The sequence below is a fragment of the Macaca mulatta genome, chromosome 1 (assembly GCF_049350105.2).
Source record: "Macaca mulatta isolate MMU2019108-1 chromosome 1, T2T-MMU8v2.0, whole genome shotgun sequence".
NCBI lineage: Eukaryota > Metazoa > Chordata > Mammalia > Primates > Cercopithecidae > Macaca > Macaca mulatta.
In genome coordinates, this window is record NC_133406.1 from 184,032,599 (window position 1) to 184,045,411 (window position 12,813).

Sequence of the window (12,813 nt, forward strand, 5' to 3'; positions counted from 1 at the left end):
TCCTCCCTCTCTCTCTCTTTCTTGGAGTGTCTATACAGACATAAGTGAGGGAGATGACTGAGAATCATCTGAGATAGAGACGTTCATGTGACCACAGCCATTAATGTGGTTCAAGGGCAAAATCATGTTGGCATTTGTTTGGGAACTGCAGTGAGTAGGTTAAAATTTCAGAATAATTAATTATTTCTCTGTTGGCCAAACAGGAAATGGATAAATATAATCAATGTTCACAATTTGGAAAATTGAAGAAATTATTCTATTTATCCCTTTTCCCATTCATACCATACACAGCTAAGTTATGTTACCATCCTTATTTGTACTTTCATTTATCTTTTTCTACTTTTTGACAGTTTGAGTCTTTGTTGCAGTATAACATATGTGCAATAGGTACAAAAGCTTTATGTTCACATATTCATCTCACACTGTTTTTACATATCTGTTTAACCGTGTAACCATCATCCAAATCAAACATTCAAAAGGCTTCTTCCCACTTAACAATTCCCTCCCCAAAGGTGACCACTATTCTATCTAGTTCTATCACCATAGACAAGTTACCTGTTTGTGAACTTCTAAAGTGATATAGTATGCACTCTTGTGTAAATTTCTTTTTTTTTTTTTTTGACATATGTCTGAAAGACGCATCCAAGCTCTTGTGTGTGGCTGTGGTTTATTTTTTTTCAGTACTGCATAGTATTTCACTGCGTATCACTGTATGATATATATTTATTCTAATTTGTGTTGTTTCCATTTGTGAGTTGTCATGAATAAAGCTGCTATGAACCTTATTGTACAAGTCTTGTGGCAGACATATGTCTGCCATATGTTGATGGGCATATCCCTAGAAGTGGAATTGTTGGGCCGTCGAATAGACATAGGTTTAGTTTTAGTAGATTTTACCCAAGACTTTTCTAAAGTAGCTATACCAATGAACTCTCCAGTTGGTCCATATCCTCACCATTTGATATTGTCAAGCTTCTAAATGTTAGCCGTTCTGATGGGTATATAGCGGTTTGGAGTGGTATTTCATTGTGGTTTTACTTTGCATTTCCCTAATGACTACTGATGTTGAGCACTTTGTCATATGTGTATTGGTCACTCATATATCCTCTTTTGTTAACTGCCTATTCAAGAATTTTGCCCCCCCCTCTTTTTTTGAAAACAACAACAACACATTTTTGGTTGTCTGTCTTTTTCTTATTGGTTTGTAGGAGTTCTTTATTTACTCTGGATATACATCCTTGTAGTGAATATCCTTTTTGGCCATGCATTGTTCCAATCTGTGGCTTACCTTTTTATTTTCTTAATTTTATGTTTTAGGGGTCAGTAAACTTTTTTCGTAAAGGGCCAAATAATAAATATTTTAGGTTTTGCAGGTCATGTGGTCTCTTTTGCAACTACTCAGCTATGCCATTTAGTGCAAAAGCAGCTACAGACAATATGTTTACTGAATAAGCATGGCTGTATTCCATTAAAACTTTATCATTCTTTTTTTGATTATTTTTCACCCATGTCAAAATTTAATAATTATTCTTAGCTCACAGATTGTACAAAGACACTTGACAGGCTGGGTTAAGTTTATAGTCTGATACGGTTGGGCTATGTCCCCACCCAAATCTTATTTCAAATTGTAGTTCCCATAACCCCCATGTGTCATGGGAGGTACCAGGTGGAGATAATTGAATCATGGAGGTGGCTTCCTCCATCCTGTTCTCGTGATAGTGAGTTAGTTCTCACAAGGTCTGATGGTTTTATAAGGAGCTTCACCCCACCACTCACTCTATACTTCTCCTTGCTGCCTCTATGTGAAGAAGGACGTGTTTGCTTCCCCTTAAGCCATGATTATAAGTTTCCTGAGGTCTCCCCAGCCCTGTGGAACTGTGAGTCAATTAAACCTCTTTCCTTTGTAAATTACTCTGTCTTGGTATGTCCTTATAGCAGTGGGAGAACAGACTAATATATAGTCCATAGTTTGGCAGCTCAGGTGTATTTAATAAATACAAATTATGAATTTTAATGAATTTCAGTTTATTAGTCTCTTCTTTTGTCATCAGTGCTTTTTTATTACTATTTAATAAATATTTGCCTATCCCAAAATCATGAATATATTATCCTTCATCTTATTCTAGAAGTTTCATTTTATTATTCATGTTTATGTCTATGATCCATCTGGGATTAAGTTTTATGAACAATGTAAAATAGAGGTTTCACATATTTGCTTGTATGTACTTAAGTTATTATAAATCTTTTTCAATTTTATTATGCAACTATGACTTATCTGTTCATTGAAGCTTTCCCTGATACCCTTACCTTGCGCTTGTAACTTTCCTATAGTCATTCTTTCAAGAACTACTTTTTGAAGCCTTATTATGTACCATGTTAGGCACATGGTGTGGTTTGTGTCTGAAGAAAGTTATAGTTTTTTGAAGAAAACAATTTAAACTATACAATGAAATATGATAATATTGCAAGTATTTGTTCACATGTTTTTCTTTCTTTCTTTTTTTTTTTTTGAGACGGAGTCTTGCACTGTCCCTGGGCTGGAGTGCAGTGGTGTGATCTCAGTTCACTGCAACCTCCGCCTCCTGGGTTCAAGCGATTCTCCTGCCTCAGCCTCCCAAGTAGCTGGGATTACAGGTGCCTGCCACCACACCCAACACATTTTTTGTATTTTTCGTAGAGACGGGGTTTCACCATGTTGGCCACGCTGTTCTCAAACTCCTGACCTCGTGATTCGCCTACCTGCTTTGGCCTCCCAAAGTGCTGGGATTACAGGCATGAGCCACCGCGCCTGGCCCTGTTCACATGTTTTTCTAAAAATTAGTCATTTGAAGAAAAAAGCCATAAGCATTAATTTTACTATCTCTAGCACCTAGCATAAATCCTAGCGTAGAAAAGGTGATCATGAAATTTGATGAATGATTAAATGAGCAAGTAAATACACATATACATTGAATAAATATACACATATATATAGTGAGTATATATATACACATATATTTTAATTCAGTGAATACACATAAATGTTTATATATATGTGCCCAACATGCACACAAACAACCTTCCACTCTTTCCTCCCAGATGAACACAATTAAAGTACCACTTCAGAAACCACTAATTTTTTTCCTTTGTGCCTTGGACCAGGCGTCCCCAACCCCCAGGCCACAGATCAGTAGTGGTGCGTGGCCTGTTAGGAACTGGGCTGCATAGCAGGAGGTGAGCCACCAGCCAGCGAACAAAGCTTCATCTGTATTTACAGCTGCTCCCCATGGCTCACACTACTGCCTGAGCTCTGCCATCTGTCAGATCATCAATGGCATCAGATCCTCATAACAGCCCAAACCCTACTGTGAACTGTGCTCACAAGGAGGAGAATCTAATGCCCGATGATCTGTCACTGTCTTCCGTCATCCCCAAATGGGACCGTCTAGTCACAGGAAAACAAACTCAGGGCTCCCACTGACTCTACATTATGGTGAGTTGTATAATTATTTCATTACGTATTACAATGTAATAATAATAGAAATAAAGTACACAATAAATGTAATGTGCTTGAATTATCCTGAAACCACCCCTGCCGACCCCCTTCCCTGGTCCATGGAAAAATTACCTTCCAAAAAACCAGTCCCTGGTGCCAAAAAGGTTGGGGGCCGCTGCCTTAGACAGACAAAGTTTATTCACTATAGATTAATGACTAACGTCTTAGCCTTTTCACAAGATGGTGCCAAAGATGAAGAAGGAAGGTCTTGCCCCTCCGAAGCTGATGCCAAAGCAAAGGCTTTGGCCACAAGAAAAAGATCCATATGTCACCCTCTTTCTAGTGACCCAAGGCACTGTGGTTCTTGAAGCAGCCCAGATATCCTTGGATGAACGCCCCCAGGAGAAACAAGCTTACTCACTCTGCCTCATCAGTTCCGCTGACCACTGAGTCTGCTATGAAGAAGACAAAAAACAATGTCCCAATCGAGATGGATTGATGGATAACAGAATGATAGATTCAGAGTCTTGCTCTGTCACCCAGGCTGGAGTATTAATAATAAAGTATTAATGGCAGATTCTGGGGAGTGGGCATATGAATGCTCACGGTAAATTATTTTCAACTTTTCTGTATATTTGAAAGTCTTCATCATAAACTATAAAGGAAGTAATGTGCAAAAACAGAAAAGAAAACAATGATACACTTGGGTTCACTGTGGATGTCAAAGTCAACAAACGAGCACCGATCAAATAGGCTATGAAGGAGCTCTATGACTGATGTGGCCAAGGTCAACACCCTGATCAGGCCTGGTGGAGAGAACGCATATGTTCAACTGCCTCCTGATTTACGTTTCGGATGTGGCCAAGAAAACTGGGATCGTCTAAGTTGAGTCCAACTGGCTAATTCTAAATATTCACCAGAAAAATCATCATTTAAGAATAATAGTAATAAAGACTTGATGGCTCCTATCTCAGACTGCCTGGGTTCAAATCCAGGCTCTATCACCTAGCAGTTAAAGTTACTTAACTTTCCTGTGCCTCAGTAGCCTCACCTGTAAAGTGAAAAAATCTTCCTCACAGGAATGTTTGGAATATTAAAGGAGTTAACACATATCAAATAATTAAAGCCTAAAGGTTCAATGAGGACAGGAATTTTTGTGTTTTATTCATTGCCATATCCCTAGCTTATAGAAGAGTGTTTGGTACATACCAGATGCTCAATAAATTTCTACTGAATGAATAACCAATATCTGGATTGTCAAAACTGAATAACTGTTGGCTATTATTTTATGTATGCTATAAAAGTTCTTAATTCCCATTTCAATAATTCCCTATCCACCAATTAATGCCATTTTCACTTTGGGAGCCATGGCACTTTCCTATAATGACACAAGATGGCAGCATCACTCTCCTTTTAAGTTATCAGCCATGCTCTAGTTTGACCAATTTTGGAAATTCTCTGAAGCATTTTTATTTGCAAGTTCCTCCATCCATTCTACTTTTTTTTTTTTAATGAACAACATTAACTGTTTGAATTACCATAAGATTACCTCCTAACTGCTCTAATTTCTAGCTAAGGAAAGATTACTACTTGTAAAAAGGTAAAAATGTTGACATGAATCCAAGACTGCTTTCCGGTGCCACTACGATTTTGTGTCCTTAAAGCTCCCTTTCTGTAACAAAAAGTTGCTTGACAAATTATGAAGCCAAATGCTGTTTCAAAGACACACCGTGCAACAATGCTGTTCCCTTCCAAGCCTGTAAGAAACTACAAACAAAATACAACTTCCCCTCTGTCTCTTTACTAAAGACATGAAGCTAATTATTCAGTCCCTCTAAGTTACTCTGTGAATTCACTGTTGAACAGCAGAAATTACTGAGCACCTTTCAGTATGAGACCTTGTGGGGTAAAGAAAAAACCTTTAGTTTAGAAATTAAGAGACCTGGATTCTAGTGGCTCTTTAGAAATCTTCTCACCTCCAACTTTAATCAAATCTCCTATCTTTCCAAGATTCAGTTTCCTTATTTCTAAAACAAGGAAAATAATATCCGCCTTACCTATTCGGAAACGAGATCAGTAAATGTAAACGGCATTATAAACTGTAAGGAGTATAACTGTATTATAAATATTATAAACTGTAAAGCATTATACACTTCACCCTGCATGAGCTAATGTTAGAATCATTTTCATTTTACCTATGGGGAAAACCAGTTCTATCCAGTTAAGTGAGCTTGCCTCAGTTTTCTCATCTGTAAAATGGGACTAATGAGAGCAACTCCACCTACTTCAGTGAGTTGTAAGGATAAAATAAGATAATAGAGGTGAAAGTGCTTTTAAAATGAAAGTACTTTCACTTGTACTCTCACAAGATTATTAGCTTAAGCAAATGGCTTTTCTTGGATTTCACAAACAGTTCTGAAGGAAACAACGTATAAGTAAATCGTTCAAGAAAATAAGTATTTTGAATTATTACTTTCTGAAACCTCAAGAAATTGCATATTTTAAAAAGACAGGAGTTGAGAGGCTGAAGATGTTATTTTATGTAGGGAAAGATGACTACAATTAAGTGGTTATATTCAAGGTGGTACTTCATAAATGCATTTTAAATAGCTGTATTTAAATGAGGTATTTTGTAGAAATGAAGTGTTCACTGAAAATATTAACATTCAACTTGCCAGACGCAGTGGTTCACCCCTATAATCCCAGCACTTTGGGAGATCAAGGTGGGCAGACCACTTGAGGCCAGGCGTTCAAGACTAGCCTGGCCAACATGGCAAAACCCCGTCTGTAGTAAAAATACAAAAATTAGCCAGGCTTGGTGGCCATGCCTGTAATCCCAGCTACTTGGGTGTCTGTGGCATGAGAATCGCTTGAACCCAGGAGGGCTGCTGTGAGCCAAGATCGCATCACTGCACTCCAGCCTGGATGACAGAGCAAGACTCTGTCTCAAAGAAAAAAAAATTAACATTCAACTAATATTTATTGATTGCCTATTGTGTACCAAGCATTTTCAAATGTACTATTTCATTTTATACTTTTTAACCATCCTCAGAACTAGAGAAAAATGCCAGTCCCATTTAAAAGTTGAGGAAACTGAGGTTCAGGGAGGTTATTCAGTTTGCCTCAGGTCAAACAGCAGAACCAAGGTTTTCTGACTTCCAATCCCCTGCCCCTTCCTGCCTTTTCTCGGGAGTATTACTGTAAATGTTTCCATTCAGTCCTCTGGAAGCATTCGTGATATCAAATCCAACACTTACAGCAGCAAACTAGCAATTTTTGTTTAGTAAAAAACCAGAGGTGGAATATGAATGTAACAGTTTGGAAGAATCTGGATAAATAGACACTTCTTAGCCAAAACGTCTATGTCTTCTTAATTTCAATGGCTTAAGAAACTTAGGCTCTTACCTTTTGACTATACAATTTTATATAAAGGGATTCAGCTACTTTCCTCTTAAATATTTCTACTTTCCTCTTAAATATTTCTAAAGCCAATTCATATCTTCAAAACTAAAAATAATTAATTATTAAATATTAGGAGTCAAAAAGAGAGAAAGAAAATGATGAGGTAAAGAGAGATCTTAGAAATGAAAGCCATTTAAGTCTGTTAGGAGGTATCAGTTATGTAAGAATGATGTGCTGTTGTTGCCACACATAATAAGTCAATCTTAAAAAAGCATTTATCCCTGCTGATGTTATAGTTTTTATACAGACCAATTTAATGAACTGGATGTCATTTTAATGTGTGAATTTTGGTAAGTTTGTTTGCCAGAAATTCTAATTACTTAATTACCTTGAAATGACACCATTCTTAATTATCAAGTCTGTTTTGCTGCATTTTATTTGCTGGTAAGATTATTCAACTTTAGGATTTAAGGCAAAGAGGCCTTCAAATTTATATGTCTGGTTAGTTGCTTTATTTCCCATTATCCAAAGAATGATATTGACACTATATTTTATTAGCTGTTCAAATCAGTTTTATAATAACAAGTATTTGTAGCGGTCCCTTGAAAAGTTATCCAAATATAATACCTGTTTGCATAGAACTACATACATCAATGAACACTATGATCTTTTAGTTACGGAAAAATAGCCCACAGAGCCTTATAAATGGAAATATAAAACTCTTATTTAAACATCCATTTATTTTCCCTTTTATCTGCTTTTGGAATAATAGACTTTATGAGACACAGTCTCCCTCTGTTGCTCAGACTGGAGTGCAGTGGCATGATCTAGGCTCACTACAACATCCACCTCCCCAGTTAAAGCGATTCTCGTGTCTCAGCCTCAGGGAGTAGCTGGGACTATGGGTCTGCACCACCACACCAGTATTTTTAGTAGAGATGGGGTTTCACCATGTTGGCCAGGCTGGTCTTGGAGTCCTGGCCTCAAGTGATCTGCCTGTCTTGGCCTCCCAAAGAGCTAGGATTATAGGTGTGAGCCACTGCACCCAGCCAGTCTGACTTTTAGAAATATGTGTATTCTTAAATTAATAAAAGTCATTTCACAGATAAGGAAAAGCAGACAGGAAACATACAGGGAGGTACCTATAAAATTCATGTAGTCACTATTTCTTTCTTTGGCTTAGGATTTCACCTTTATTTATTGCGGTATCAAGGTCAAGTCTCTCCCCTCATGGAGCTAACAATCTTTGAGGGACAAATTATGACCACTTGCAAGTAAGACAAGCCACTATATTCCACTGCACATGACACCGTCTTATTATTTCACTTTGCAAGTAATCTCATTATTTGCAAAGTGAAGCAATCAGACAGGGCCGTGTCCAGTGGAATAAGACCTTGAGTGTCTACTCAAGGTCTTTTAGAGCTCAAAGGAGGGAAAGATCAGAGAGGCCTGCAGTTTCAAGAAAGCTTGCTTTTAGATTGGAATTCCAAAAGCATGGTTTGGTGACTAAGAATTTCAAGGATAATTATAATTGTTGAGTAGGCAAAGACCCTGAAATCCTGAATTCCTCTTAGAATGTCAATAATTATGAACCTGGCCTTGTTTTGTTTACACTCTTTTAACATTTCAAGAGAAGGTGTTTCTCAATAAAAAGCTATCTCAAGAATCTATCTTCTGAACTACCTTGGCTTTTACCTGTGCTATTTGAATTGAGAGGTGCTGTGTCTGATTTGCAGTTGGATGCTTCAGCTCCAAAACTTCTTGGGAGAGTCAGATCTTCTTACTTCCAGAAGATAGCAATGTTGTCTTTCTTCGCAAGCCCCACTTACTAATTGGTCCCAACTTGAACTTAATTCAGTACACAGCAAATCCTGTGCTAGGTACCAGAGAGATGCCGTGGCACGGATAACCTACACAGCTTGCTAGTTTTTAACCATCTGTAACACCAAATCAGGCCAAGGTAGGCTCAGGCCTGTAATCTCAGCACTTTGGGAGGTCAAGGCGGGCGGATCGTGAAGTCAGGAGTTTGAAACCAGCCTGACCAACATGGTGAAACCCCATCTCTACTAAAAACACAAAAACTAGCTGGGCGTGGTGGCGCGTGCCTGTAATGTCAGCTACTCAGGAGGCTGAGGCAGGACAATCCCTTGAACCCGGGAGGCGGAGATTGCAGTGAGCCAAGATTGCGCCACTGCACTCCAGCCTGGGCAACAGAGTGAGACACCACCTTAAGGGGGGAAAAGAAAACAGTTATAAGCAAAGTGAAGTTAATTCTGTGCAGGAGTCAAGAAAGTACTCAGAGAAGAGGTGACATTTCAGAGGATACTAAAGCAAGAGAAGCACTTTCCTAACTAGAGGAGGAAAGGGTATGCATTACAGGCAGAGCATGTAGGAGAGCAGGGGTGTGTAGTGTGAAAGGATTGTACCAGAAAGGGCAATTGTACCAGAAAGGGTTGATGGTGGCTGCATATAAAGTTATCAAAACCCAAAATAAGTCAGTGTAAGAAAGAACATGATTTGTGTAATCTATCAAAAAGCTACAAATATTTCCATTTCTGGATGCACACAAACAGCCACCTGGAGAAAACAACCATTTATTGTCCACTGTGCCCAGCTCCATGCTAGGCACTATAGAAGATACAAGGGAAGGCCCTTGCCCTGGAAATGTTTATTCTCTTTCTAGAAAAAAGATTAACTCACATAAAATAATTAAAAATAAGATGCCAGCCTCTAAGGAAAAGTGTTAGATTGTCTGAAACTCAAGCAGGGAGCATTTTGGCTGCCCTGGAATTCCCCATAATAGTGCAAGTACTCTTGGGGCAAGGAGAGGGGTTGGATGGCCTGACTCCTTCACCCAGAAAAAAGGTAATGGCTAACCCTCATAGAGCACTTCCTACGTACTGGGCACTGTTCTAGGAGCTTACACGGACTAACAAATTAAGTCTTCACAACCACTCTATATGAAAAGGAATAGTTATCTCTATTTACATATGGGGAAACTGAGGCACAGAGTCACAGAATTGAAATCCAGGAGATGTGGTTCCACAGTCGTGCAGTCTTTTTCATCTTAGTATTCTCAAAATCTAACACAGTACCCGGTGCTGGATGTTAAGATCTTAAACAAACAAACAAACAAAAAACTAGTTTTCCTTAAAAATTATATTTTCAGGGTAATACAATTCAAGTCACAACAAAGACGTGAAGGCCCCACGTTTGTAAGGGAGGAAAAATGCATTTTAGTCGTACAGCCCTAACTTTTACTTGACCCAAGGCCAGCAAGAAAATGTTTCTTTTTATTTATATATATTTTTTCTTTGGTGACAATTTGGTGTTTCTGAACGCTAGGGGCTCCCGGTTTCTCTGGTTTGAGAGCAACTTTTCCTTTTAGGACTCTTTTTTTTTTTTTTTTTTTTTTTGAAGGGGGTGGGGGAAAATGTGGCCTTAATTATCCTACGTCTTAGGCAGCTTAAGGAAGGGGCTGTGCTTTCAGAATCCCATCCGAGCCAAGTAAGGAGGTCCCTCTTTCTCTCTCCCCCCACGTCTTCTCTTTTTAAAGGACCTCGTGAAATAGAAGTGCAGAAAACAAACCCAGGCGATCACAGCAGCAGCCGCCGCGGCAGCAGCACCAACAGCAGGAGGAGCAGGAGGAGCAGGAGGAGGAGGAGGAGGAGGAGGCAAAGTTGGAGTTGGGGCTGGCGCTCCGGAGTTGCTGGACTCAGCGCAGCTCCCATTCATTAAGGAACCAGCTGCGGAGGAAGGTGGCCGAGCGCCCGCGCTGCCCACTCGCTCGCTCGCGCACTCAGACGCGCGCCAGCCCAGCGCGCTCCAAGCTGCGCAGCTCTGCAAAAGTTTCTGCTCGGGATCTGGCTCTCTTCTTCTTGGACTTTCGAACGATTTGGGGTTGAGAGAGGAAAGCAGAGGCGCGCAGGAGGAGCAGAAAACACCACATTCTGCAGTTGGAGGCAGGCAGCCCGGGCTGCACTCTCGCCGCCGCGCCCGGAGCCGGGGCCGACCGGCCACTCTCCGCAGCAGCCTCGGCCAGGAGGCGACTCGGGCGCCTGGGTGTGTGGCTGCTATTGCGGGACGTCTTCGCGAGGCGGGAGGCTCGCGCCGCAGCCAGCGCCATGCAAAACTACAAGTACGACAAAGCGATCGTCCCGGAGAGCAAGAACGGCGGCAGCCCGGCGCTCAACAACAACCCGAGGAGGAGCGGCAGCAAGCGGGTGCTGCTCATCTGCCTAGACCTCTTCTGCCTCTTCATGGGTGAGCCCAGCCCCGCTGTCCCTCGGCCCCTCGGCCCTCGGCGCGCGTCCCAGCCCAGCCTGGGGCCGCGCCGCGCCGCGCTGTCAGCTCCGGGGGTCCCCGCAGCCTTCCTGGGGAGCCTTCGCGCCGCCCGGGCCCGAAGCCCCCGCCCTCCCCGATCCCACCGACTTCCTGGCCTGTACTTGAGTGGGTCTGGGCATGCTTAAGCGTTCGTGGGCAACTGTTAAACCAGCTCGATAAAAGTCGTCTCCAGGTTGGAAGCCCGGGCGGAATCCCGCGGAAGGTGTGGGTTAGTCCTTTTAGCGTAGGGGAAGTTGGTTGAGCCGTGCTCTAGGGCCAGCGTATAGCTGGTCGCCCTCCATCCGAGTGAAATGGATCGCCCCGAGAGCCGGGCTCCTGCCTGGAGCCGGGCTGCCTTACCGCGGCTGTATGTAAACATCCAACCCTTCCGCCTTTGCTGCCCAGGCTCGCCAGACTGGCTAGCCGGCCTTTTCACTTGCTTCTCTCCTGGAGGTGCTCTCCCTGGGCTTGGTGCTGGGCACGGCTTCGGCAATCACTTGAGTGCCTACTGTGTGCCAGGTGGTAGGCGGCTTCACGGGCATCAGTTTTAGCTCGCCCACTCCCTGACTTGGTGCAGCAGGGATGATGAGCCCCATTTCCCTGATGGGCACGTTGAGGCACTGGGAAAGCCAGCTGCGATCTTGTTTGGGGACCACAAATTTAATTGCACTCCCAGAAAGTTGAGGCGATGATCCATTTCTGTTTTCCAAGGTCGTTGGGAGCCACAGCTGGAAGAGCGGTGGGAGTTAAAGGAATTGGAGTGGGAGAGAGAGGAGGATTTATGAACTCGGTAGGGGAGGGAGAAAGCGCTTCACACGAATGAACAGGACTTCCAAGGTTGAAGTCAGCCTAGGATTTTTTTTTTTTTTTTTTTTAAGCGAATCATGGTGTAATGGAAAGCGCACAGTACTTGTCATCAGAACACTGCCGCTCTTGCCACTTGCTGGGTGTGCCACCTAACTGCCTCATGGGCCTCAGTTTCCTCTGAGTTGAATGAGTGGGTTGAAGTAGATGCTCTCCGAGGCCCCTTCCTGCATTAAGAACTCGGATCTGGTCCAGGAGCTGTTCTGCCAACTCTGCTAACTGAAGAAACATCTGTGTTCCCAATTCAGTTTCCTTAAAATAGAACTCCTGCACGGAGACCTAAGTCCCCTTTGAAATGGATTTGTCCATGCAGATTTTGCAGACCGGAGACTTCTTAGGCTGGAGTTACACCTCCCTGGTGTTCATGACTCTTGCTGTAGCACTGTCCTTATTGTGCAGTGTCCTCTTGATGGTCCATAGTAAAGAAAGATAGGATTCTTAGAGTTTAAAAATAAGGACAGTCCCCTTCAGATAAGGAGAGACAGCTGAAGGTATAATTGTGTTCTGTGGAGGAGTGGAAGGGAAGAAAGGTCACTGTAGTTCAGGTGGCACATCCCATTTCCACATCTCTCAATATTAATTCAACATTAAGATGCTATGTAAAGGAATTGTCACTGGGGGGCCTACCTTCCTGAAGGCAGCTGGCTTATTATCATGCACAGTGGGACAGATTACTACTTAAAGTCTTGTAATCAAGCTGTTGAATTTTTAAAAGACCCTCCTTGGTCCTAGGGGAGTATAAGGAAGCA

The 12,813-nt window shown here is 41.8% G+C and overlaps 1 protein-coding gene across 1 annotated transcript in view; it reads left to right on the forward strand.

Annotated features, from left to right (window-relative positions):
* Positions 1-10,610: 10,610 nt before the first annotated feature.
* PLPP3 (phospholipid phosphatase 3) overlaps positions 10,611-12,813 on the forward strand; it is an 84,343-nt gene continuing 82,140 nt past the window's right edge. The window contains exon 1 of the mRNA XM_015140445.3: positions 10,611-11,140. Within this exon, the coding sequence (XP_014995931.1) occupies positions 11,002-11,140 (139 nt within the window). The 5' untranslated portion in view covers positions 10,611-11,001. The remainder of the gene's footprint in view (positions 11,141-12,813) is intronic.